Source organism: Macrobrachium rosenbergii, chromosome 59 (assembly GCF_040412425.1).
Source record: "Macrobrachium rosenbergii isolate ZJJX-2024 chromosome 59, ASM4041242v1, whole genome shotgun sequence".
NCBI classification, from domain to species: domain Eukaryota; kingdom Metazoa; phylum Arthropoda; class Malacostraca; order Decapoda; family Palaemonidae; genus Macrobrachium; species Macrobrachium rosenbergii.
Genome location: NC_089799.1, coordinates 29,397,129 through 29,423,721, shown reverse-complemented (window position 1 = coordinate 29,423,721; position 26,593 = coordinate 29,397,129). Strand labels below are relative to the sequence as shown.

Sequence of the window (26,593 nt, the reverse complement as noted above, 5' to 3'; positions counted from 1 at the left end):
TTTAGTCACCCAGGATCACACCCCAAAGTATTCTTTTAATGGAAGCAGTAAGTATTGTTAACTTATACAGGAGCCCTTCTACCACACACACACACTCACGCACGTTCGAACTCTCCTAAATAAAACGTAGAAAAAAAATCCCCGCCCTTAGTCCGGAAGACGGTCTGAATCTACAGCAGTCCCGACCACGGTCTAGGACAGTGCGTGACTGAAGGCGACTTCAGTTCAGTCTTACGTGAGCTGTGGTGGTGTTGGCCTAAGGAAAGAGCGCTTACAAAACACTGCCCATATTTGTCAAGGGTTTCAGTGCAAAAGGGAGACTGTTCATTTTGAAGGTTAGTTTGTAGTCTTTGATAAATCACTGACGTCAGGTGCACAGTTTTCAATTATTTCTAAGATTTTTTTTAACTGTTATTTAAAATTTTGGTATTTATTTCTATAAGAACACTCGCCATAACAGTGCTTTGTCCTAAATATATTATATTAATTCATAATGCTCATTACAGGTATTATCGTTGATGAAATTCAAGTTTTAATTTTTCCATTTACCAATTAATGTATTCAATGTCATTAATGTTGGCGCTTGAGAATGATATGCGTTTCCATTCAGGACTGTGAAGCATTTCTTTTTCATCGGATAGATAATTGATCTCTCTCTCTCTCTCTCTCTCTCTCTCTCTCTCTCTCTCTCTCTCTCTCTCTAGATGTTGTAACGCCAGTTATAGCAACCATAAATCAATCTCTCTCTCTTTTTCTCTAGATGTTGTGACACCAGTTTTAGTAACCATAAATCCATCTCTCTCTCTCTCTCTCTCTCTCTCTCTCTCTCTCTCTCTCTCTCTCTCTCTCTCTCTTTATAAATTATAGATGTTGTGACGCCAGTTTTAGTGACCAAAGATCAGTCTCTCTCTCTCTCTCTCTCTCTCTCTCTCTCTCTCTCTCTCTCTCTCTCTCTCTCTCTCTCTCTAGATGCTGTAACGCCAGTTTTAGTAGCCATAAATCAGTCTCTCTCTCTCTCTCTCTCTCTCTCTCTCTCTCTCTCTCTCTCTCTCTCTCTCTCTCACACACACACACAAAAGTTCTTACGAATAGATATTCATGTTGATTTTGCTACCTCTCTTCCCCCCTTGCCGAACACCCAAAAAAAAAAAAAAAGTGGTACGGTACTGGTTTGGACATTCGGTACTTCAAGAATTTGAAAAGAAAGTTTATTACCCATTCCCCATTTCAGAATCGTGCTTAAGCACGGAATATGGTGTCTTCAGAGTATATTACTCCATATGCATAAGCATACATTTATACCTGTGGTAAATGCGTGGCGAAAAAGTTTTAAATGCCGTGCGTCGGTAATGCGCAGTTGAAATAATATCGGAAATTAATACAAAGCTCCTTAATTGTCTGTAGTCCTATTCTTTTGTGGTGAATAGAGTCTGTTGCAATTCTGTTATTTCCGCATTTATTGTACGTTTCAAGGGGTATTTCCCCATTTCATAGTTATGCTTCCTACTTTGTTACGTGGACTATATGGAGTTTTCATGTGAGCGTTCCCCTTTTGTTGAATCTGCCGTTGTGTTATGCTGTCAACGGTAACCTTTTTACCGTGTATGCCTTCACTGCGGTATTTACGTATTCCATGGTTATTTTTCCTCATTCATTTTCATAAATAGAATATTTTCACTTGATCAGGTACGTGAATATCCTTCCGGGAATAGGGAATAACATAACAGTAGGTAAACGACGAAGGATGGCTGTACGAAGTGTAGGGGGTATTCCGGAAATGGTACCGAGTTATCACATTCACCTCGTGGACTATTTCCGGTCAACAGCTCACTGTTATCACTTTACTCCTTAGAATTACTTTAATGTGTTAACTGAGATGCATGACACACACTTGTCATTTGTTTGAATGTGAATTATGTCGCTGATGGATGGCCGTGCTTTTGAAGAATAGTGTGACCAAGTTTTTCCAGTGTCCAATAAAATGTTCTCTGTAAATACGCCATTAGCACAACTGCAAGCTACCAGAGAGCACGAGGTCCCTCTTTACATATATATATATATATATATATATATATATATATATATATATATATATATATATATATATATATATATATATATATATAAACTGGGAGCTTTATCCGCTTTGGCTATTGTGATAATTTTGGGAGGGCGGGCCTATCGTCTCCTAGTTGGTCCATCCAGTGACCCTTTTTAGTTTATGGTTTATAGTTTTCTTCAAGAACTTGCTCTTCAGTGTCATAGCTATTACTTTAAAGGGGGATATGGCTTGATATGGCTTTAGTTTTTCTAGAGTATCCCTCCAAATTCTGACGTCGTTTCAGTTTCTGAGGCAACTTTATCCATAGGTAACTGGGTGCTGTTGTCCTTAATTATCCCCCTTCCAGTAAGTATTAGATCACGGCTTCATTCGTTCAGATTCATCCATTATTGTAGTGCTATTAGCCTTATTATGGTACACAACTAGAATAGATGTCTTGAATATTTCAGTACATTACTGTTTACCGGAGTTAAGGTCAAATCCTAGTTACTATATTGTTCTTGCTTTAATTGGTAACCAACGGAACTCAGTTAAGATAAACGTGACCCTACCGTGCATGGATTTATTCAGTATTGATTTAGGTTCATTATTAGATACACCTTCCAGTGCCCAGTTAGTCTGTGGGGCACTTGTAGGGGTTGATATGTTGGGGGCCTCTCCCCCCCGTCCTCCTCCAAAAATGAGAAAACTAATAATTCAACAACCCATCATTCTTATTAAATTGGCAATGTTCCCATCCATTCTGGATAATTCTGTCCCCTACCCACAATAGTCCTTTCCCATCTAATTTGATGCAATTTTTCTTGATGAAGCTACTATATGTTTCAATTTTTTCTTGTTCTTTGTTCGGGGGACTGTTTTCCATTGTAGTCTTAGGTCGCAACTCTCAACTCCAACTCTTAGATAGTTGTCACCATCAGCAGGTTTATTTTGCCAACTATGGTTGCTGATATGTTGAATAGACGTGGAGTGAGTTATTATGTGTTCACATAAAATGCACTACAACGACAAACATCCTCTGCATCCTGCTTTATCTGACCTAGATATTTTTGCTCGCGACGCTAGGTTTAATACGATTAAGCTGCTAGGAGTTTATCTTGGCTACGACTAGAATGTTGAATAGTTGCCCGTTGCTGTTGTGGAATCTTCTGGTCTATCAAATGTTCAAGCGAGGGGCAAGTTCATTTCTGCTTTCTGCTGATGTCTCCAGAATTCAGGTGTACCGGTTTTAGTCTTTATTCTCTTATATTTAATTATCTATCACCTTTCCTTTAACTTGGCTGCCCTTGCAGGCCGATTTCCCTTGAGAGCCCTATAGTCTATATGGATTTTCAAACGAAGATTTAAAGTAAGAATGGAAAAGAATAGTATCACCCACGAAAAATCACATTCAGACTTGCCAAGTATATTTTTCTGTATTATTAGTGTTGACCGTACATTGACGTTTCATCGCATAGGTGTAGGAAATCAAGTATATTTCTGTATTTGAAGTGCTGACTGTACATTTACTTTTTTTATCACATTGGTGTAGGAAATCAAGTATATTTCTGTATTTGAAGTGCTGACTGTACATTCACTTTTTTTTTATCACACTGGTGTAGGAAATCAAGTATATTTCTGTATTTGAAGTGCTGACTGTACATTTACTTTTTTTATCACATAGGTGTAAGAAATTACAAGTGATTGAGTTGCAATAAGAAACATGAGGGACCATCAACACCTGGCATTCCAGAGAAGCAAAAATAAGACGAGAAAACAAAAATGATCATTTGTGTGCCCCACAGTTCGAAAGTAGGGCAGAATGAATTCACAATGAGCAGGGGCTTCCCTAGTCTTTTGCCTTGAAAAAATCCTCAGCAAGGTTGCTGAAATCCGGCGTGCCTTTTATCGTTAGCCTATTTGGTCATTAACGCGGTATACTTGTTCGTAGTCTATCTTACTGTGGGTGAACTTCATTTTACTAAATGATCTTTCACTGCTCCAACTGGTTACCATCAAAATAAAATTCTACTTGTAGTTGTCAACTACAATATCTGTTCCTTGGCCCGTGTCATCTGTTGTAGTCTGTAGATGTTTTCAGATGGAGTGGAAATCCAAAATGTGTAGACAGATCCCTCGATCAGGTCAAGAACATGGAATTGTTATGTTGCCGCTGGTCTTCGCCCATATTCTTGGGAGTCATGTAATAATTTTTTATTTGCTAGAGTTTTTATTAGTTACTGGTAGAGTGTTATTCTCACATCACCATCACCATCACCATCATCATCGTCCTTGATTTTTTATTTTAGATGCCTCTCCTTCGGCACTTCTTGTTCATCCGGTGGTTGACTGTTCGTCAGTTAAAGTTGACAGTTTCAGGGAATAAATATTTCTTCCTTATCATAACTGCTGAATGTGTAAGTTTCTTTATAAGCGTCCCTAAGTTTTCCCCTATTTTTAGTTCTAGGGGCAAGTATTTGAACTGCCTGGGTGTCTACGATTCAAACTGGCTTTTTTGAATATCGTTGCATTTTTGCTTTAATCTGTTTTTGACAATGCACTTACTTGCGTTTATGCTTTTTATTCTTTATCGCAAAATAAGTCAAAACGCACATTCATTGTTCAGTTCTTTATTAACAAGCAGCCCGTGAAGCCCAATAAACATGAAAGTAGTCTTACCCCGTGGGGATTCATTGATTATTAATTTTCCAGCTGTGTTAATACAACTGCAATATCTTCAATTAATGATTGGGTAGGCCCTTACAAAGACACAGAACCTGATCTTTGTTATTACCAGGTTATCCACAAGCATTTTTAACATGTATTAATTTATTCCTTTATAAAAACTAAATTTCTTTAGTTGATGATAGTGTCACATTTTCACTACATTTAATATTTGTTCTGTTATACTTAAATACTCATCATTTAGAACTCATAAGCTCTCACTGTCTTTATCAATATTTCTGTATTGTGTATACTTACTATTCTGATGTACTGTAATTATTTAATTTATTTTAGGCCCCACTGATATGCATTTTATTTTGTCTTATTTTGGTTTCACTATTTTTTCTTTTCATCAGACTCTCTTAATGTACCAATCTGGACATATTATCTTCTGTGTTATTCATTATAAGTAAAATGTTGCACCAACTGAGGTAACATTCTTAACTTATTATTTCAATAATGTGTGTGCTAAGTGAGGAAGGTCGTAGGACACTGCCTTGCGTTACTCCTCTTGGCGGAGTTTTGAGACAAATTTAGTCTGCACTCTCCGAGTGAGATAGCTCTTGAACCATTCAAGAATATCGATTTTAACGTCTATCCAAAGTGAGTCTTTGTACTGTTGAATCAAAAATCGCCCTTAGATATAGTAGCATTAGTATTGCTCACTTATCATTAGCTATACCGTATATTTATGTCATTTATCACAGATAAAATACTGTTAAAGAGGAGTGCTTTTCCAAATGCTGACTGGTTTTCTGCTAAAATATTGCACCTTTCAAGATATTCAGCTAATCTGGTGCACCACGGTTTCATTATATGTTGATTGAAAAGACAGGTTTGAAATTTGTCGAAAAGTTTATTTCCAGAATACCATTTACTCACTATCTGGGAGGAAATGCTGCTCTAGGCTCTTGTTTATCGTTTTATGACATAACACGAATAACTTCTAGAAACCACTTTCAACGTATGTTGTGGAAAATGGATCGACATCAAAATGTTTTTTGGCTAACTCAGTTTTTTTTTTCTTTTTATTGGTTTCCTCTCACCCAATCCCTCTGAAACTTTGTTTTTCTGTAGGGATTCTGGCAGACAGATACGTCGCAGTGTCACCAATTCGAAATCTGTTATGAACTTTTTACTGTTTCATCAGAGAAATTTGAGAACTGATGTGCAGATTTTTCCCTGTTTTGACTTGTAGGCGGATTATTTTCTTGCCTTTTCTATCAAACCACTTACAAATTGCCACACAGCTTTGCCATGGCTGTTCTTATTTCTTGTGCGCTTCAGTTGCACTTCTGAATTGTATTTTCTTATAAAGTCAGCCACTTCATTACCCAGCGTTTTCAGCATTGCTTTTCGTCATGAAATATATATTTTTTTCTGTTAACCGTCTCTGTTTCTTGGTTTGTCATATTTCATCATTAACTGTGGTGAGTTCCATTAATTTCAACTTCTCTACCAATGGTCAGAAAATATCGACCGTATTTGGAGTTAAACGCTGAAATATAAAACTGAAAACAATACCATTAACTATATTCTTACTTTGTATTACTACGGTAAAAATAGAGTTCCGAATACTTTGAAAATCACTGGCGCATTCTTATATAAATGAAAATGTGCCAAAATTTTTTCATGAGATAATTTAAAAAAAAAAAATTAATATATCACACGTAATCACAATCACATTCATCTACCCACAGTCAAAATCTTCACATAAGCGTTGGTCTTATTATCAAATGCATTTAGAGGGAATATCTCATTGCTGGATACATTTTTTTGTGAACGATGTAGCACTTCTTGTTCTTGTGCTAGGTGTCCATGTGTCATTCATATTCTTTTATTTGTCTTACGTTTTTGTAACTTCTTGGAAAAACAACTCAGACCCTCCCGCCACTTTTCCTGCTATTTCGTATGTAGTTAGTATCTTTTCCTTTCCGTATTTTATGTTGTTTCTTGGCCAAGATTCTGTTAGCAGAGGCAGCATCCTTTATTTTTGCTTCTTTGTTCTGTTGGCATGATTTGTAGCCTGCAATGCGCTGACTGGTAAAGTATATCGATTATCTGTTTAGAATTACAGTCTTTCTACTCGTGGTCCTTCCCACACTTTGGGCACACAAGTTCTCCTGTACATGTTTCCGGCTTTCGTCCAAATCTCGGTATTCAGAACACTAATATAAATTGTTTCTGGGAAATATCATAATTGTACCAAAATATAGATAAAAATTGCTGTAGCATTTGCAAGGGGAATGTACGTCAACTGCTTGTGTTGATTTGAATATCATCTGAATTAAGCAAATGATATAGATACAATGTCCAAAAGTTATCGATTCTTTTACATGCTTTTATTTAACTTGACTTCTGCATCTGTGGGTCTGTCTGCTTGTCTGTCCACAAACCTCGTAACTCAATTCTTGACCTGTTCCCATCGTCTGATGTACTTGAAATTTTGCATGGTTACTCAATCCCGGTGACAATACAAGCTTACATGATCAGTAGGTCAGCAGTGACCTCTAGTGACCCTACAGTGACCTCTCCCAGTACCTCAGTATTTGTGTGAAACTCTTCGGATTTTTCACAACTTCTTTGACTTGGTAGAATATATCTTCTATATAAACTCTCCCCCTTCCCCTCCCCAGCACACAATCAAGTGTTAATTTAGCTATGTCCTCCCCCTCCCCTTCCCTCTTCCATCCCCCTCCCCCTTCTGGAGCATGCGATCAAATGTTAATTTAGCTGTGTCCTCCTCCTCCCCTTCCCTCTTCCATCCCCTCCCTTCCCTCTTCCATCCCCTCCCCTTCTGGAGCACACAATGAAGAGTTAATTTAGTTGTGTCCTCCCCTTCCCTCCCCTCCCCTTCCCTCTTCCCCCTTCCATCCCATCCACGTCCACCTCCCTCCCTTCCTCCTCTCCTCCCCTCCCCTACCCATTCCCCCTCCCCTTCCACTCTCCCCTCCCCATTCCCCTACCCTCCCATCTCCCCTTCCCCATTCTCCTTACCCTCCCCTCTCCCCCCCCCCTCCCCTTCCAAAGCACATGATCAAGTGTTGATTTAGCTGTGTCCTCCCCTCCCCTTCCCTCTTTCATCCCCTCCACTTCCCCTCCCCACCCTCCCACTTCCACCTTCCCCCCCCTCCCCTCCTCCTTCCTCCTCCACCCCCCCCCCTCCTCTTTCCCCTTCATCCCCTCTCATTTTCCTCCCCTCCTCCCCTTTCCCCTTCCCTTTCTCCTCCTCTCCCCTTCCCCTCACCTTCCATCTTCCTTCCTCTCCTCCTCCCCCCTCACCTTCCATCTTCCCTTCCTCTCCTCCTCCCCTCACCTTCCATCTTCCCTTCCTCTCCTCCTCCCCCTCACCTTCCATCTTCCCTTCCTCTCCCCCTCCCCTTCCCCTTCTCCCTCCCAAGGTTTTAAGAAGGCAAGTGGCACTTCCTTACTCTCTTCCTGCCCTACTTTGCTTCATATCTTTTCTTTTAAACTATTACGAACCTGTCACTTGACTGAGCGATTGGTTCGGCTCTCTTCCGCTTGGAGAGGCTCAGCTTAGTTACCCACGCCCACACGAAGATGAACTAAAATAACAATTTGATAATGCGTTGTTTTTTTCCCCCATATCATATGCTTACTGCAGATGACATTTACATCATCAAAAGAAGTTGACGTGCATGTATCGGAGACGGTATTCCCCTTTTCATTATCAAAGGGAAATGACGTTTAGATAACAGGAAGAAATGGCCTTTGGAATTCGAGAGACTGATGTTCATTTACCCATAGAGAGATGGGGGAGGAGGTAAGGGGTCAAAGAGGGGAGCCCGCGAGGGGGAAGGGCGAGGGGTCCAAGAGAAAAGGGTGGAGGAGAAGGTCCAAGGGAGGGAGAAAGACGTTTTCTGAGAAATGAGAGACATATATAGAGTTAGTCGAATAAGTAAGCTGAGAATATTGAAAAAAATTCTCCCTCCCTCTTTATATCCGTTAATTTGCTTTAGTATTTGAAGTATGATTGTTTTTCCTTATGAATATAGGCTATGTCCATGAACACTACTGTACAATTGTGGCTCATTTCTTATCTCCCCGACTTTATTATCGTCCAATATCCTATTTGTTTTCCCACTATACACGTTTCTTTTTATGTTAAGGATGAAGTCTCTCTTTCAACGAGAATTTTGGTCACGGGATAAGTGAGTGAGAAAGGAATGCATACAAATTAAAATGTAATTTTCTTCCTTTTATGAATACCAGGGTAATGATGTTTCATCAGTCTTTTCAAGTAGCAGAAATCCTGAATTACCATAATAAGGGAATTCAAATATTACACTAGCAGTAAGTTATTTACTATTTACTCGTCAGACAATATGCACTACACGTTATGCTGATACCTTTCTTTATTTTAAAGACTTATTGTTATCCTACATCATTCATTTCAGATCCATCTATTCTCCATAATGAGGCTAAGGAAACCTCATGTGGGATATTCGTTAAATTCTAACGGAAACTTTGGTTCATCTCGGGCCCCTCGTTTCATAGCCAAGCTTTTCCTATTCCTTTTGATAAATGAGATTTGTTACGCCGAGGAAGATCTCAGCAGTTCTTACATTTACCAAGAAGACCTGAACCATTCACGAACCGAGGATTCCTATCACGGCGAACTCTGCTGCCCTGAAGATCAGTATTTTGAGGAAGGCAGTTGTGTTTCTTTCAACAATTCGGAGAAATTCCAACCTCCAGTTCTTTCTAGTAATGTGTTGTGGACGTATCAAGGGTTCCAGTGCCCACCGGGATACGATCCCATGCTCATCGACTACGGGAACAACAGTTTAATCCTAGACAAAGGCTCTGTCTCACTGAAGTGGCGCGAATTGTTGGGAAAAACAGCAAAACAATTCTGTTTGAGTCTTCTTCCTACTGGTGTTTATATTGGCGTTATTTGTCGTCCAAATATCGAGAAGGTAAGCCTAAATATATATATATATATATATATATATATATATATATATATATATATATATATATATATATATATATATATATATATATATATATATATATATAAATATATATATATATATATATATATACATATACATAAATTTTTATGCATCATTCCCCACTTCAATGAGGAGTCGATGTATATACCTAAATATAATGTGTGTATATATATGTATATATATATATATATATATATATATATATATATATATATATATATATATATATATATGGTATGTGTGTGTGTTTGTATGTCTGTATAGTGGGTCTGTGACTTGCTTTTGAGAGTGAATGACCAATACCCACTCTCACGCTGACTGCTTAGATCAAGTCTAGTTTCTACGATAACATATAAAGTTTAAAACTGCGTCCCATTTTAGCATCAACTGGTCTGAATACAGAACCCTGAAACCGTTGTTATATCAAATATCGGGTCCTGCCTATAGAAGTTATTTAACCTGTTTTTAAAACTATTTAATTATGGCGCCTTGACCACCAATCCCGGTAGACTGTAACATCCACAACTTTACCGCTCGAAAGCTATAGTTTCCTCTGATTTGCTTCTCTGTTTCCCATGATAAAACCCGTGGTCGTGGCACTGGGCCACTGTCCAGTCATTAGAGGCAGAGCACTTGAAATTTCTTTATTGTACACCTCGAAGAGCATTTCATAGAATTCTATATCTCTTGTTCTGTATGCTAGTGTGTTGGAAGCTGCAATTTTCCCAATTTCTGTAGTGAGAAAGATTCCCTATGAAGGTAGCAAGCATGCCAGTAGCCTTCCGTTGTAGTCCTTTTTTTTTTTTTTTAATGAGTCTGGATGCACCATACCCTTGCTCAAGATGAGGTCTCACTAATAACTTGCAGATTAGGACGAAACATATCAAATGTGGATGCTGAGAACATCTTAATTTCAAGATTAAATATATATTAGCTTATTTTCCTGATATATATATATATATATATATATATATATATATATATATATATATATATATATATATATATATATATATATATATATAATCTCGAAGTCCAGTTCACTTTCCATAAGAATGCCAATACCTTTCCATTCATTATCGTGTTACTTGATCATATACGCTTAACTTCGGTAGTTTGCAGAACTCTAGAATGTGGCGAATCTTTCAAGCATTGATAAGAAAGTCAGCATTAATATTTTCCATATTTCCAACTACTTCCAGCTGTGCGCAGGCGCAACATGCATTCAGAAATGCTGCGACATCGGGGAAGTCACATCCTTGGGCACGGGAGAATGTTCGCCAAATGCCGACAGGAATTTCAGCCTGACATTCCAGTCCGTGAGCGGTCTCAGTGTGCAACCACCCACAAATCTCCATCTGCTACATCGTGTCCCTGACTGCATGCCTCTTGTGCTTTTGAATCCGGAGAAAAATGCCCATGAACACTTTTTCCTGACAGTTGATGGTTATCTGTACCAGCCTGCTAAAGAGAATACTTTTCACGAAAATCGATTTTGTCTGGATTATTTCATGTTGGGAGAAGTTACAGGTAATTTGGCGTCGCTCATGATTTTTGAATGCTGTAAGTGCTCTATTGTAATTTCTCTCTCTCTCTCTCTCTCTCTCTCTCTCTCTCTCTCTCTCTCTCTCTCTCTCTCTCTCTCAGTGACTAGTGGCTTTTTAAGAAGTTAACTAGGTCATACTGAGAAGATATTTTTCTGTATAAAGAAGGTTGATATGGTGGGCGATATGACTGAAACGGAGCAGGGCGAAGGAGTTAGTCCTAATTAAAGAGTGAGCGAAACAGTACACCGGTCTCAAAAAAAGACTGCTGGTTAAGGGAACGGATGAAAACTAATAACTTCTTTCGTGATCGTTGATGAAGTAACCGACATCATTCCTTGTCATAGGACGGATAGACCTAGACTCACCAAAATAATCTTTGGTCTCGTTAGTTGCATTATAATGAGAAATGTTGCCGCAAACTTCGTGAAATGCAGAATAGTTAATTAATCATCTCACGGGGTGCACTGTAGGCATTACTAAAGGTTCTTTGCAGCGTCCCTTCGGCCCCTATAGCTGCTACCCCTTTCATTCCTTTTACTGTACCTACATTCATATTATTTTTCTTCCATGTTGTTATCCACCCACTCCCAACAATTGATTCATAGTGCAACTGCGAGGTTTTCCTCCCGTTACATCTTTCAAACATTTTTAACTCTCAGTTTCCTTTCCAGCGCTGAATGACCTCATAGGTCCCAGTGCATGGCCTTTGGCCTAAACTCTATATTCAGTTCCATTCCATTAATTAAACATGTCTTCCTTTTTCTTTTCTTTGAGTACGTTATCGATTTTTCTTTGACATATTTATTTCATTCACTAAAATACTATAATTTTCTCCATCAGTAACACTCGTGAAAAATGACGGACAACGATCCTTGCTTTTATCTCCCTTCCGGGACTGGCGCCATCAGCTCGGTGCACCTCACGTACGTCACTGTCGTTATTACAAAAGGGTGTTCAGGCTATGGCTCGGCCCAGAGTTGCATCCAGTTTTTCGCCTTTTTCTGTGAGACTCTCTCCCAGCTTTACACTTACATCTCTTTACTCCATTTCCTTTATTTTCTGGATCTCTTAATCTTGGTGTCCAACCCCTCCAACTCCCTCTTGTCACTGTCTTCAGCGCTGGATGGCAGGGGGTGCCATAGTGCTTGGTTTGAAAGTCTAAGTGTCTTAAATCCGTCAATCAACCTTGCATTTTTCGATTCTGAGGCTGTACTTTCCTCGTGCCGTCAAGCTTTCAATGACTCTTAGAGCCTCCTTTCTTGAAAGAAGCGAGCCTCTATCGCTTTCTGTAGAGTAATCTTCTGCTCTTTCTCACGGCGGCACATAACCTTTCCTTATAAAAGCAAAATAAGTGGTTAGAGATGTGTCTGTAATCAGCCCGTGAAGGGTTTTGAGAACAAATCGACCTCATTTTTTCCCGTTCATTTTACCCTTCCTGTTACTGAGATATGATGACCTTTTCAGCTTTAAAAGATGAAATCGTTTCCGAAGGAATTTACCAAAACTCGTAATTGGGTTTTGTGTAATGGCCTGAACCTAGATTTTGGCATATGACTATCACTAAATGTTCAGGCTTTGTAAAGGAAATTATCATCACAAAGTAGAATTCTTTGTTAGACGTTTCATTCTTTTTTTAATGACCCTCCATTAAAAATTTTATTCTTCAATAAAAAAAAAACATTCAAGGACTTTCGAGAAACTTCAATTTGTTTTTCTTCTTTTCGAGATTTTTCTATCCCTCTTTCTGTGATTTGTCTGCCTTGTAACAGCTTTAATAGGTTCTAGCTCCCGCAGGGATTACTTAATGTTTTTTGCAGCGTCCGTTCGGGTCTTAGCTGCAACCCCTTTCATTCCTTTTACTGTACCTCCGTTTATATTTTCTTTCTTCCATTTTATTTTCCACCCTTTCCTAACAATTGAATCATAGTGCAACTGCAAAGTTTTCCTCGAGTTACACCTTGGAAGCCATTTTACTGTCATTTTCCGTTTCGGGGTGAGCGCTTGGCCTTTGGCCTAAATTCTGTATTCTGTATATTCTAAGAGGTTTTAGCTCATTGAGTGAGTTGCGGATTTTACGTTTTATTTTTGTCTCACTTAATTGTTTTAATCTTCCCTAAAGTGATTAAACCAACAAACTTTAACCTCCCCGTGAACGCGTTCTTGCTCACTCATTTGTGCATGACTTTGTTATTGTCTCGCGACAGGAGAGCGAATAGGAGCGTTCGTTTGCTCAGGGCCAGGACTGTCGACGGAGCCTTCCCTGAGGTTCCACTTTTATGCAGCGGGGTTGATGATCTCGGCTCTTTCCCTCACGGTGATTATTCTCTGCAACAACCTCATTGCCAAGTTGAGAGCTGTGCAGGATCTTAATCAGCTGTGCCACATGATCGCGCTCCTCGTCGGAGAGATCGCGCTGTTCACCGGATACGTGTTCACCAACGAAATCCACAGTGATCATTGTGTTATCAATAGTAAGTACTGCTTGGAAATCCAGATTATTTATTGGAGATCTCCAACACACACACACATATATATATAAGTGTATATATATATATATATATATATATATATATATATATATATATATATATATATATATATATATATATATATATGTGTGTGTGTGTGTGTGTGTGTGTGTGTGTGTGTAGAATCTACTGGTCACTTTTACCAGATACATATGTAATTGTAATAGCCACAATTCGAGAAGTTAAGAGCATCGTGGCTATTACAATTCATATATATGTATATTATATATATATATATATATATATATATATATATATATATATATATATATATATATATATATATATATATATATATACATATATATATATATATATATATATATATACACACACACACACACACACACACACACACACACACACACACACACACACATATATATATATATATATATATATATATATATATATATATATATATATATATATATATATAAACTTCCATAGAGGACCTCAGTGATACGGAAGGTTAAAAAAAAGATTATTTCAAAGCTTCCAGAGGTCAGTCTACCTCTAACTTCAAGGAACCACAGTATGAAAAACACGTGCGCGGTTGGATGTATCAGGACTCGGTGTACAAACAAAAGCCCATGATGGTCAACGGCTTCCTAATCCAGGCCCGTGACTAAGACCTCCTAAAGAGGTGAACTCGTGATTGGAGTACTGGGTCTCTTGCCCCGTGTGTCGCCTCTGTGTGTGTGACCTTTGTAGCTGCATCCTTTCTCCTTCGGGGTGTTAATTGCCCAGGTTAATCCTTTCCACGTGTTTATGTAACCTATTCTTCACGACTTCGTAAACTAACTTCTACAGTTCCATCCATGGTCGTCTTGGAACATGCTGAGAGCGTTTTCTACGAGGCGTCTGGTTTTGTCCGTGCTGCGAAATATGAAATGAACTTTTCCTCGGTCTATTCTGCGATTGTTTTTCCAGCAATGTTTCACCATAGCTATGGCCTAATTGAAATATTCGATGTCCTGTCTGTGTTGTTTGGCTCTTTCTTTGCATGTTTTGCCGGTCTGTCTGTAATGTGTCTCCTCAAATTCGTTACATGGTGCAACCTATATCCCACCCCCCTTTTTCTACCCTCTTCCGGAGTGTGGCTTTTTATTTACCAGTTCGTTCTTTGTGGTATTTTTTATAGTTCCCTACTGATAAATATTTTAACCTCGTGTTTAGCCGTTTAATCTACTGTTGTTTGGAATTACCATAGTTTTCTGTCCTTCGTTTTATCCGCTTTTTGTTTTTCCCCGTGAGATAGAATACAGGGTCCATACGAAAGCTTCTCTGTTAACTCACCCATACATGTGTTTTCAACCCATAGCTCAGAAAAGAAAACAATGGGAATGATGATGGGTCTTATTTTCAGGGCTTACAGAATCTGCAGTCCGGCATTTAGAAGGGAAACTGGTATAACTAAAGGGTCTTTTCCAGATTTTAGGCTACCCAGATCACTGGTGGGACAAGGCCCATAGCCAGGCCTGAAGGCACCATAAAGGGGAAAAAGCAAAAGATGGGAAAAACGGACAGAAAACCAATAAAAATTCCAAACAACAGTATGATTAAACCGGCCAACAAGAGGTAGGGAGGTAGGGAACTTTAAAAGTACCGTAACGAACAAAATGATAAAAACTGTTTGTCTGGAAGGAAAGAAAGGGTGGCGGGGAGGGTGGGTAAGAGAACTATAGTTTGCACGTATAACGGACAAATCAACAAAACATGCAATGAAAGAGCCAAACAACACAGACAGAACGTCAGCTTTTTCAATTAGGCTTTAGTTATGGCAAAACATTCTTGGGAAAACAATCGCAAAATGGTTTGGGATTAAAATTCATTTAATATTTCGCAGCGCAGACAAAACAACTCTTATAGTTGAAAACACTTTCATCGCGTGTCCTAAGACGGCCATGAAGTTAAGTATATCTTAGTTTAACCAGACCACTGAGCTGATTAACAGCTCTCCTAGGGCTGGCCCGATGGATTAGACTTATTTTACGCTGCTAAGAACCAATTGGTTACCTAGCAACGGGACATGCAGCTTATTGCGGAATCCGAACCACATTTTACCGAGAAATGAATTTCTGTCACCAGAAATAAATTCCTCTAATTCTTCATTGGCCGGCCGGAGAATCGAACGCGGGCCCAGCGAAGTGCTAGCCGTGAACGATATCGACCCGTCCAACGAGGAACTTAGTGGAAGGAATTGAAGGATCAACTCTGAGTGAGGTTTGTACCATTCTCTAGACCTTGGTTTGTACCACTTGGCAGGTAGCTTACGATGTCGAGGAGAGAGAGGAAAAAAAAAAGTTAAACACGTGGTAAGGCAACGATCACCCCTGGATTAGGAGAGGAAGCCGTTGACCGTTTTGGGCATATACAACCATGAACGCGTTTTTATTATTATTTTTTTTTTTTTCAAATTTTGTCCCTTTGAAGATGGAGGCAGGACTGGCCTACGAAAACAGAATTAATGTCATATTTTTAATTTGCTGGATCATCGATGTCCTCTATGGAAGTAATAACTTTTTGCGCAGTTAATTTGTGTCTTCTGGAGTGTACATATATATATATATATATATATATATATATATATATATATATATATATATATATATAGTATATACGTGTGTGTCATTAAATCTCTTAATCCTACCATATAAAATGCAGTGTCCAGGTGTCTCTGTTCTGTTTCTAACACACACAGTCTATAGGCAATGACATCACATAATCTTAATCCTGAAAACGAAGAGCAAAATGATGTACTTGATATATTGCATGGATGATGCAGGTGCACAGTTAATTCAATGGTCTCCTCGCTTTTACATACCACAACGTGAATTTTAAATCCTAATTAAGTATCTCACGGGAAAACGCTGTATTTCCCATTTATAGGGCTAATATGTTTTCTATGCAATTTAAAAATTTAGTTATATATATATATATATATATATATATATATATATATATATATATATATATATATATATATATATATATATATATATATATATTTTTTTTCTTTCAGGTATCATTGGACAGTTTGCGCTTTTGTCAGCGTTTTTCTGGCTCAATGTTATGTGCTTTGACATTCATCAGTACGTCAGGTTAGACACTGCCTCCAAATTATGTGTGATTTTTGTCATCTCTGGACAACACCTTTGATATCAGTATTCCGCAGATGTTAATCTCTCGTTATAAATATTGAGTATCCTTTCTTTGTTGTAGACCACAAAATCTGAGTAAAAGACGCTTGATTTGTGTATATAAAATGACAGTAATTTTCCTCTTCCATTAAATCCGTAACACACTACAATAAATTGACAACTGTAGAACCCCAGAAGTTGGTAATCGTGACGGCGCTGGTTTCGTAACAGAGCAGCTGCAAATAACACATCCTTTTCCTGCAGGGCAACCCTGCAACTCATCCCAAGAAGTACCATACAAGGACGACGAGGACTGAGGTTCAAGTGTTATTCGGCCTACGCCTGGGGAATACCCTTTCTCATCACGTTGGCGACAACTATCCTTCATTATTACCCAGACTATCCCGACCACGTCATCTTAAGACCGGGTTTCGGGGTGAAGAGCTGCTGGTTTTATGGTAAGCTGGTACTAATGGTGTCACCATGTTACTGAGATTATGAACAGTTATGGAAACCCTCAGATTTTACACTGATACTTTCATGTGGCAGACGGAAACCTGGTTTAGGCGTAGAAAGTTCCGGGTATTACGTTTAGACCTCCTTAACGTAATTAACACCTTCGGCACTTGGATAGAATCCCTTAGTACGAACAAGAAAATCTTCGGACTGTAGTTAGATAACACTGCTTCGTAGATGGAAATATATCAACATTAGCATAGGAACCAATCGCATTCTCGTATGTGCATGAAGGCTTTTTGATAGTTATTTGGAAAAACGTGTTGGCTATGCAAGTAGGTACTGCCTTGTACATAGCTGGAAAACTTGCGGGTCTGAGGACGGCAAGGGCAGAGGTGAAAATGAAAGCGTTTTAATAGTAAGTGCGTGAAGTCTTGTGGAAGTTTCTAGAAGCCGTCTGATATGTAGATGGAAAGTCTAAAGAATAGAATAGAATAGAATACAGCATTTAGGCCAAAGGCCAAGCGCTGGGACCTATGAGGTCATTCAGCGCTGAAAGGGAAATTGACTGTAAGAAGGTTTGAAAGGTGTGACGGGGGGAAAATCTCGCAGTTGCACCATGAAATAATTGTTAGGGAGGTATATGAACAGTGATACAGTAAAAGGAATGAAAGAGGCTGCAGCTAGGGTTCGAAGGGACGCTGCAAAGACCCGTAAGTAATGCCTACAGCGGACCACGTGAGGTGCACTAACGGCACTGTCCCCTACGGTGGAAGGTCTAAAGGAATGGAAACTATTATAATATCGCTTTGGGTAAGGAATTCGTGCTTAGTCAAACGTCTCATTGTTATGATTAAATGTTTTGCCTTGTTAGAGCCTGCACGAGTGAAATTTGTAAAAGATATTTTCATTCATTTCAAGTCAATATCGAAAACATGTTTGTCTTCACATATTTTCACTACAAGCCTAATTTTCGGAAAAAACAAAGATATGGTATAATTTTTGCCCCCCGCCCTGCCCAGGATGAATAAAGTGCCCCTGCCCAGCCTCGGTTTCGCTGACGTGCATTTAAAAGGCCAGCTGGACCAAGAACAACAGCAAAGGCGGTTACCTCAAGCAGCCAGTGTCACTGGACTGTATGGATCATGGCATGGGTGGCCAAAGTGGAAACAGATCTCCCCACTGCGCCGCTAACGTCTTCACTCTCAGGTCAAGGAAATTGTTTATAACGGTTTAAAATACTTCATTTTAGAGAAACACCTAGTGGCATTGTCTTCTCCTTTTAACGTGCTTTTTCCCCTTTTTTGGGATGGGGTAAGCACGATGCCTTCTTTGAAGGACTTTGATTTGGCTTTAGGGTAGACCGCAGTCTCGATCGGCTGCCCTGCCTGACATCGCTTAGACCCCGGTAGCGCATGTACTGTACATGTATCGTGCCAAATCACCAGTTCTCTTTCTCCCAGCAGCAAATGTTAAATTATTTTTCTCTCCCATATGATGAGGCACTGACAAAATGCAATCAAGGAAACAATAAATAACTGCTAAAATGGGATCTGGAAAATCAGATTGCTTGAAAAGCAGCTCCTGCCGAACCACCCAAAAATTTCAAGCGAGTTAATGCATTAAACACATCATGAGATTAATATAAGAATTATGATTATTATTTCCCAAAAAGCACAGCAAAAACAGAAAAATCAGCAAGAACGGTCCAAATATACTTAACGCTGTTTGTTTAGAAAACGAAGGACACAGCAAAAGACAAATCTCAGGTAAAGCCATAAACGAAGGATTACCCTCAAGGGTGAGATTTAAAGGGATTAATAGATCTGGCGGCTCAGTTCCTTTCTTGGCCACACCCTAGCGATCTTAGTGTTTGAAAGATTATAAGCAAGTAAAAAATGTATTTTGGTATGTTAAAGGAAACCGCCTAATGTACACGAGAAAACATTTCATGTGCGTGGGAATAATTATGTACGTTCTGGCATGTTTCATCACGTTTCCGGAAGTTGGAAAGATATTGTGCAAGATCTAGAATTGTGTACCGGTAATAGCCCTCAAGACATGTGTCCGTGTGGCTGCATCAATTATGATCTGATGGAATCCAACTATTAGAAAAAGTAATGGACTTTACTTAAGCAGAATAGAATGTTTAAATTATAACATCGTAGTTGGCATCTCTTAAGAATATAAAAAAATTGAAATGTTATTAATGTCGTTATTACATAAGCACGCACTTCTCCTCCATGGTTTTATTAGACTCACTTAACATCTTCCGTATCGTGATACCCGGCATCAAGCATTTAACGACCGTCTTTTCCCAAAGCTATGAATTAAGCAGTAAAGGGCATAATTACAGTAATTCTTAACAGCAAGTTCTGCCTATCCAAAAAGCACCAAATTTACTTTTCTTCTTATTTTAGGTGACATTGAACGACTTACTTTCTTCTACGTCTGGGTTGGCGTCCTTTTCATCGGGAATATTTTCCTGCTAGCACACACTGCCTATATGCTGCACAAGAATGGCGTCACTCTAAGCTGTCGTAGGAAAAAGTCCATTTTTGAAGGAGGGGAGAACCATGTAAGCAACAGAAGAAATGTTGAAAAGTAAGTGTTAACGCTAACAGCGATCGTTGGTTATTATTACTGCGATTGGAAGCAGACCCTCTTTAGGGCAAAGTTCATTGTGAAGAATGGCACTATGTATGTTGTTGAGCTTATATTGCGCCTTCTCAACTTGGCGCATGCGTGTCTTCGTTTCAGCAGGTAAATCATAAACCAGCTGTCCGTCGGAATAATAAATGAGCTTCAGACAGCTGCTTTATAATTTACCTGCTGAAACGAAGACACTTATACGCCAAGTTGGGAAAGTACAGTGTTAGGCTCAACGGCATACAAGGGCGCCATTCTGTTGTCATTATTATTATTATTATTATTATTATTATTATTATTATTATTATTCTACATACAAAGTTTCTTGTCTGCATATTCTTCTTAGTCTGAATATTTTCAGGATACATGCACTTTCCCTCCAGGGGATTGAGGGTGGTATCTTTCTCAGTGGCCACGGTGGTAGCCCCATACCGTTTCCCTCACATAGTTCGCTGCTTAGGTCACTAGATACAATGGATTTTTCGGGAAACGGGCCCAAGTGATTTTTATTTACATTTCCTAACTGACCACATCATTTGATTTCAGTGGGAATAGCCTTTAACTGCATTTTCAAGTTCGCTTGCTAGTTTTATGCCGAAATACAGGAAGACTCATCATCAAACAACTTTTTTGTATTTATTTTTTTGTGGGGAGGAGCTCCCTCTTATGCTAAGACATAAGGTCAGACCTTTTATGATTTCGAAGTTACCTTAATGTTGTTCGAAAAGGACGTTCTGAAAATCGTTTGATGAAAAATTTACGTATTTCGTCCACTCATCCTCTCAAAATTCATTGGCGATACGGTTCGATAAGCCTGTGGAGTAACATCTTCAGAAGGCACAATAAATTTGGTTCAGGTTTGAAAAGCGCATATTCGAGTTGTTTCATTATACGTATTTTAGTTTAAAAAATAGTTGGTTGTGTGGATAGACTAATATAGGTTTTATTCTCATTTTCATTACTGAGTGTGTTAAGATTAAATACAACGTCAAATTAATGTCAAAAGCTACAACCTGTGTGAAAAAAATCACGTACCAAAAATATGTCCAAGTTCAATAATGTTCTATACTTGCGAGAACGAAATGTGAATATTATTATGGTGAAGATTTAAGGCCAGGCGGGTTGACTTTGATGTGTTTTCCTGTGTCTTCAATAGTTAATTTTGCATTTATTTTTCGTTCTAGGTTTTGGCAAAGCTTCAATTTATTTGCATTAATGGCACTCTGCTGGGTCACTGAAATCCTCTCGTGGCAAATACCCCCAGAACAATTATGGTAAGATTTCGTTTACTTTGCTGAGATGAAATATCATAATTAATACTTTTGAATAATTGAAAAACTTAAGTGAAAATAGGAGAGACATAAAAATTTGCACATTCGATTAGACACATAGATGAAATATTTTTGATGTCCACTGCCTGTGTTCTTGACCACCAAAACGATGGAAATAACGATCTATGTCTATGAAATGCATGGGCGTTAGAGAAATGTTTTGTTGTAAGTATGATTCATCAATGTACAGGAAGTTGGAATTTCCCTTATACAGTATATATGTTCATTTCATTACCTAATCTATCTGCAGATCTGTTCATTTATATATAGCCTACTCCCTTTTCCCTTCAAATTAAGTGGTCTGTGTATTTTTAACTTGTTCCTGTTTTCTATTTTCTCGTTTTACTAAGCATTATATTCCCCATAACGACTGATTTCTTTCTTCAGGATCCCGACCGACATCATGAACACACTTCAGGGATTCTTCATCTTCCTGTTTTTCTTGAGAATCAAAACAAAGAGAGAAATTGTGAGAGAGGCCATTTTGAGTTTCTCTGAAAAGGCGCGAAAACTTTCTCGGTCAGAGGGAAACAGCAACAATTTTTGGCACTGCAACAGATCCACAACCGTCGTTACCGAATGTGAGAGACAGCATACAGAGGTTGATAAGGATTCTAGCGATCAGCAGTTGTAGTCAAACGACAGTACAAACTAAAACTAAGTATGAAGACCAACTTGACTACGGACTGAACTTGACGAGCAACACTTATCAGTGCAACGCACGTGACGACCGATATTTATACCTGAGACAAAGCCTAAGTTTCAGCAGTTATATCCAAGGTCCTTTAAATATAGTCTGAGCATGTTTAAAGGAGTCGGTTATACCCATTATTTAAAAGAAGATAGATACTCAACCGTAAGACAGTCCTCAGCCTGATGACCAAAAGTTTAAGGTAAAACTAAAAGTAACCGAATTAATAATAGTTCTGGGTAAAATTAACTTGGTGTACAGCCAAATAAGCAGTAAATAAACCAGATGCTCAAAAGAATGAAAGAAAAATATAGTTGACGAATAACAGTTACATGTCAAACTAAGTCTGACGATCAACAGTTAGCCTATAGATAAAACAGAACTGATGCCAAACAGGCTTTGGTCAATTGGCAATTTCTTTACGCCAATCTGTTTTCCAAGTGATTACTAGTACAATATTTGATTTAACGGGTATTTAAAAGTGTTCAGCATATCGTTTTCCTTCATTCTCCATATACTATCTCAAGACTCACGCTTACTTAAGCGAAAGGGCGCTGAGTAGGTCGGGTGAACTGCAATTTTACTTTCCATTTTTTTTACTGAACTTATATTTTTAAAATTTAGTATTCCTCTGATCCTGCAGGAAGTTAGTCACTGACAACCCAACTTCATGACGAAGTCAATAATCATTCGGACTATCTTCCAAATACAAAGTATTGTGTTGATACCTATATTTCATTCAGTCATAGGCAGTTCCACACTTCAGGTATCCTGAAAGTTTTACTGCTGCAGAGTCAATTAGGCTACAAGTGTTTATCAGTAATACGAGTTTCAGATTTAGTCACCATCTCATTAAAATATCTAGTCTTGGAGTGCATTTATCAGGGAGAGAGGTTTATATTTTGGTTATTGCAATTACATTCGTATCTATAAAACGTGAACAGTAGGTTCTATATATTTATACATATATATACACTTAGAGAGATTTGTGTGTTTGAAATGTTACTGTTTAAGAAAAACCTTCAACTGACTGCAAACAAACAAGAACTGTTGGTCGCGAAAAGGCGGTACTTTAAAGCTTTGCTAGCTTAGCTACTGAAATCTGGCTCAGAAACCAGAGTTACGCCGCTTTTCCTTCTGCAATGCCCGGTCAAAAGAGGTCGGTTTCTGAGAATAAATCAGCTATTACGAGTTCCTGTGCCTCATGTGCCAAACAAGCAAAGTAATTGCCACTGAGGCCAGCATCGGCGATTTTCCACAAGCACGGCGTCGTTTAGACCATCTCCAAGTCCACACAGTGGGCCATCTACCCCCATTCCACGACTCCAAATACATTTTCACGGCAACGGAACGCTCTACGTGATGGTCAGAAGCAGTGCCAAGGCACTCCTCAATAGCTGGGTCAGCCGTTTGATCGTATACCCGCCGTTCCAACCTCCGATTGAGAACCAGCCTTTATCTTCGAGATATGGATCATTCTGGGCAAATTAAAGGGGTCAAGAATTCGTCACACCACCGCCTACAATCTCGCTGCCAACGCCATGGCAGACAGTTCCCACTGCTCCTTTGGGCCCTCCTCGACCTGTGCTCCTCTACAAAGGAAGACATCAACGCCTCTCCTGCTGAAATATTCAGCAAAACACTGTGTTCCAGGCAAGCTTCTAACCCCCTCCACATCCCAAGCCCAAAGCCGACGTCCAGCCCAAAGAAGAACTCTCACTACCGCAGGGACATCGGAAGGTGCCTGCCCTGGAGTGCACATTTCCTGGAACACGAAGGAGCAGTACTCACCGAGAAGCCTCCACGTGTGTCGCTTCGTATTCCTATGCTCACAAGCCTCCACTAATGTCGCCTTACAGGGACCCTACCTCGTTCTCGAACGCAAGAAAAAAAGCATCCAAGTTTTAGTTTCACAGACAATGGAGCCGAGTTTCCACTGATAGGCTATCTGAAGCCCTCTCACCTGGAAGTTATTGCTTAAAGCTTCCAGAGACACAAAATGAGACAATGGCAGTTTGCTTAGTGATCGTATTCCATCTCTGAGCAATTCCATTGGACTGGTTTGCACGGTGGTCGGTAATAAAGTCACAGGAAAAAGTCACAATTTTGGCTAGAAAAAAGTCACAGGAAAAAAATGTTACATTAATTTATGGTGGCCGGTAATAACGTCGCAGGGGAAAAACTTAGAATATTTCTTGGGGGTCATTATGATATTTATAGTCTTTTGTGTATGTTTATAAGGAAATCCCCAACGGACTTGTACTAAACACGCCGCAAAAGTGGATACATAAATCATGATCATGATCATGATCCTGGATTTGGTTTGCACATCCTTGCTACCTATGATTTTTTATTCGCTATTTAGGTCTTTAGACCCCACGGAAGTTTAGATATATAAAATATCCTGTTATTATTTATAAATATAAGTGATAACCTAGTCCTGATTAATAGTAAAGTCCGTAAACTGGACGTGGTGCTAGACTGTAATTTGCCTTTGTAACGTTGTCAGAGTTACTGGACATCATCTCAGAAATGCTCTTGTTAGAAAATATCTTGATGAGTGTTCTGTTCAGCAACTTGTGATTATTGACACAAGGCATGGACTGCTGCAACGTTTTCTATCATAACCTACCTAGGATACTACTAAGGAAATTGCAAAATATACCAAGTAGATCTGCAAGAATAATAGTGTATCGTACCTCTGGATAGCATTACCCCTGTAGCCTATTGTTTGAGTTACACTGGTTCCCTACCAAAGCTTGTATAATGACTAGTCAAGTTTGCAAGACTGGATGCCCAAAATGTCTGAAAGATTTGCAGTTCATCATACAGCCAATGGAAGGAGTCTGCACAAGAACAGCTAAAGGTGGTTTTAAGTCATCAGAGCCAAGATGCACTTTAAATGTTGGCATGGGCCTTCAAATTTGCCGCTCCGAGATTGCACAGTAAGTTCCCTCTCGACATCTTGAGGACTAACAATGCTAACTTTTTCAAGCAAAAATAAAGATTTCTTATTTTCTTATTGCTATGAACTTGCGGATCCCATAGTGTCTTCGGTAGGGTGCCTACTGAAAGTAAATAATTATGGTGATGTAAAGCAGGCTTGTAATTAACCGATTTTTGCTTATCATTACATAGCATAGTATTTGTATAACTGATTCACGAAGATATGGAAGGTGATGAATGTATAAATAAAGGCAAATGCCACGAAGGAAAAAAAGAAACAACGGAGTGGTTGCTAGGCCTTTAGACACAACCGTCCTTTACTAGTACAGTATTTACTGAATACAAGTACAACTGAAGAGTAAGCATTGCTTATTAGCGTTAACTCACCCACCTGACAGTTTTTCACACCCGATGGCTATGTCAAGTAGGCCTATATTGAATCTGATTGTGGCTGAGGTTTTTACTACTTGTCAATATTTACCAGTGAAGAATGCATTAGGAAAGAAGCCTGCAAAAACTGTATAAACTGTTGCTACAGTGTTTTGCTTAAATGCAGCTTCTGCAAAAAAAAGGAGTTTTAAAACTTTCTTACACTTGAATTACTGTAATTTTATCCCCTGTTTGTTATGTGCCTAATGATACTTTTAAGACATCACTATAAATTCCATGAAGTAGGCCAAGGGTAAGGATCTGCTGTATAAACGCAAATACATAGCTACTGCTCAAATCTTTAAGAGGGATGAATATAAGCCTACAGCCATCAAGTATTGCTATAACGCATTACTTTGCGTTTTACGAATAAAGTTCATAGCATTCTAATTCATATTTATAATGTTTTTCTTAATTTATTCCTTCATTTGAAACCACTGTGATTAAATTGCGCAGCTTTATTTCACAATCCACAAAAACTTTTTTTTTCTCACACCAAATTCGTCATGCAAAGGCTTATATGGGGTAAAGCGTTAACTTAAGGTTTTTGTACATAAATTCAGTTTTGGGTGGGTGACATGTCATCAAGAAAAGTCCAAATGCCTTTGATTTTTGTGAGGTAGTGTGTACTTTGACCAACAATTACTGAATGTCAGAGCAACTGTTATAGCCAAGTACAGTACAGTACGCTCACTGTATTCCATTATTTGTATTAAATTTAAGTTAAATAAACCGCGTTTCATTTACTTCCCATTTTCCTTCCATTTTCAAATTGTGACAAGTTGCAATTGATCCACAAGGAAGTGTGTGGCAATCCATGCTATTTATGTTTACAATCGTGCTTTCATATAAATTAATCCTGCGTTTCCTTTTCAGGGAGTTGCAACTTTTTACAGGCAGGCCTTTTTTCTTTTTCTTTTTTTATCAGTTTTAGATAATGAAAACGGGTTTGTGTTCTTCACCATTAGTGATAATTTGAATACTGGTTATTAGTTACGTTTTGGATTCTGGGCCCTATTCTGCCATAAAAAGATGCTTTTCAGGAAACTCAAAAGGTAAATCACGTTAGTTTATTTTGTTTCTGCTGCTGTAGCAGTTACTAAATATAGATATTTTCAATACCTTCTAG

General features: G+C 38.7%; 1 protein-coding gene across 3 annotated transcripts; it reads left to right on the top strand.

Moving 5' to 3' along the window:
* The first annotated feature begins 149 nt into the window (after positions 1-149).
* On the top strand, positions 150-26,196 carry LOC136837712 (G-protein coupled receptor Mth2-like). 3 transcript variants are annotated; one of them, XM_067102614.1, is made up of 10 exons: positions 213-335; positions 8,999-9,079; positions 9,184-9,705; positions 10,947-11,274; positions 13,496-13,762; positions 16,845-16,923; positions 17,227-17,420; positions 19,839-20,022; positions 21,252-21,341; positions 21,786-26,196. In XM_067102614.1, the coding sequence occupies exons 3-10, from the start codon at positions 9,202-9,204 to the stop codon at positions 22,030-22,032; spliced, it is 1,893 nt and encodes a 630-aa protein (XP_066958715.1). In that variant the 5' UTR covers positions 213-335; positions 8,999-9,079; positions 9,184-9,201; the 3' UTR covers positions 22,033-26,196. The 3 variants fall into 3 exon arrangements, with proteins under 3 accessions (XP_066958714.1, XP_066958716.1, XP_066958715.1); XM_067102613.1 differs by lacking the exon at positions 8,999-9,079 and having other exon boundaries at positions 150-335; XM_067102615.1 differs by lacking the exons at positions 8,999-9,079; positions 13,496-13,762 and having other exon boundaries at positions 178-335.
* Positions 26,197-26,593: the final 397 nt, after the last annotated feature.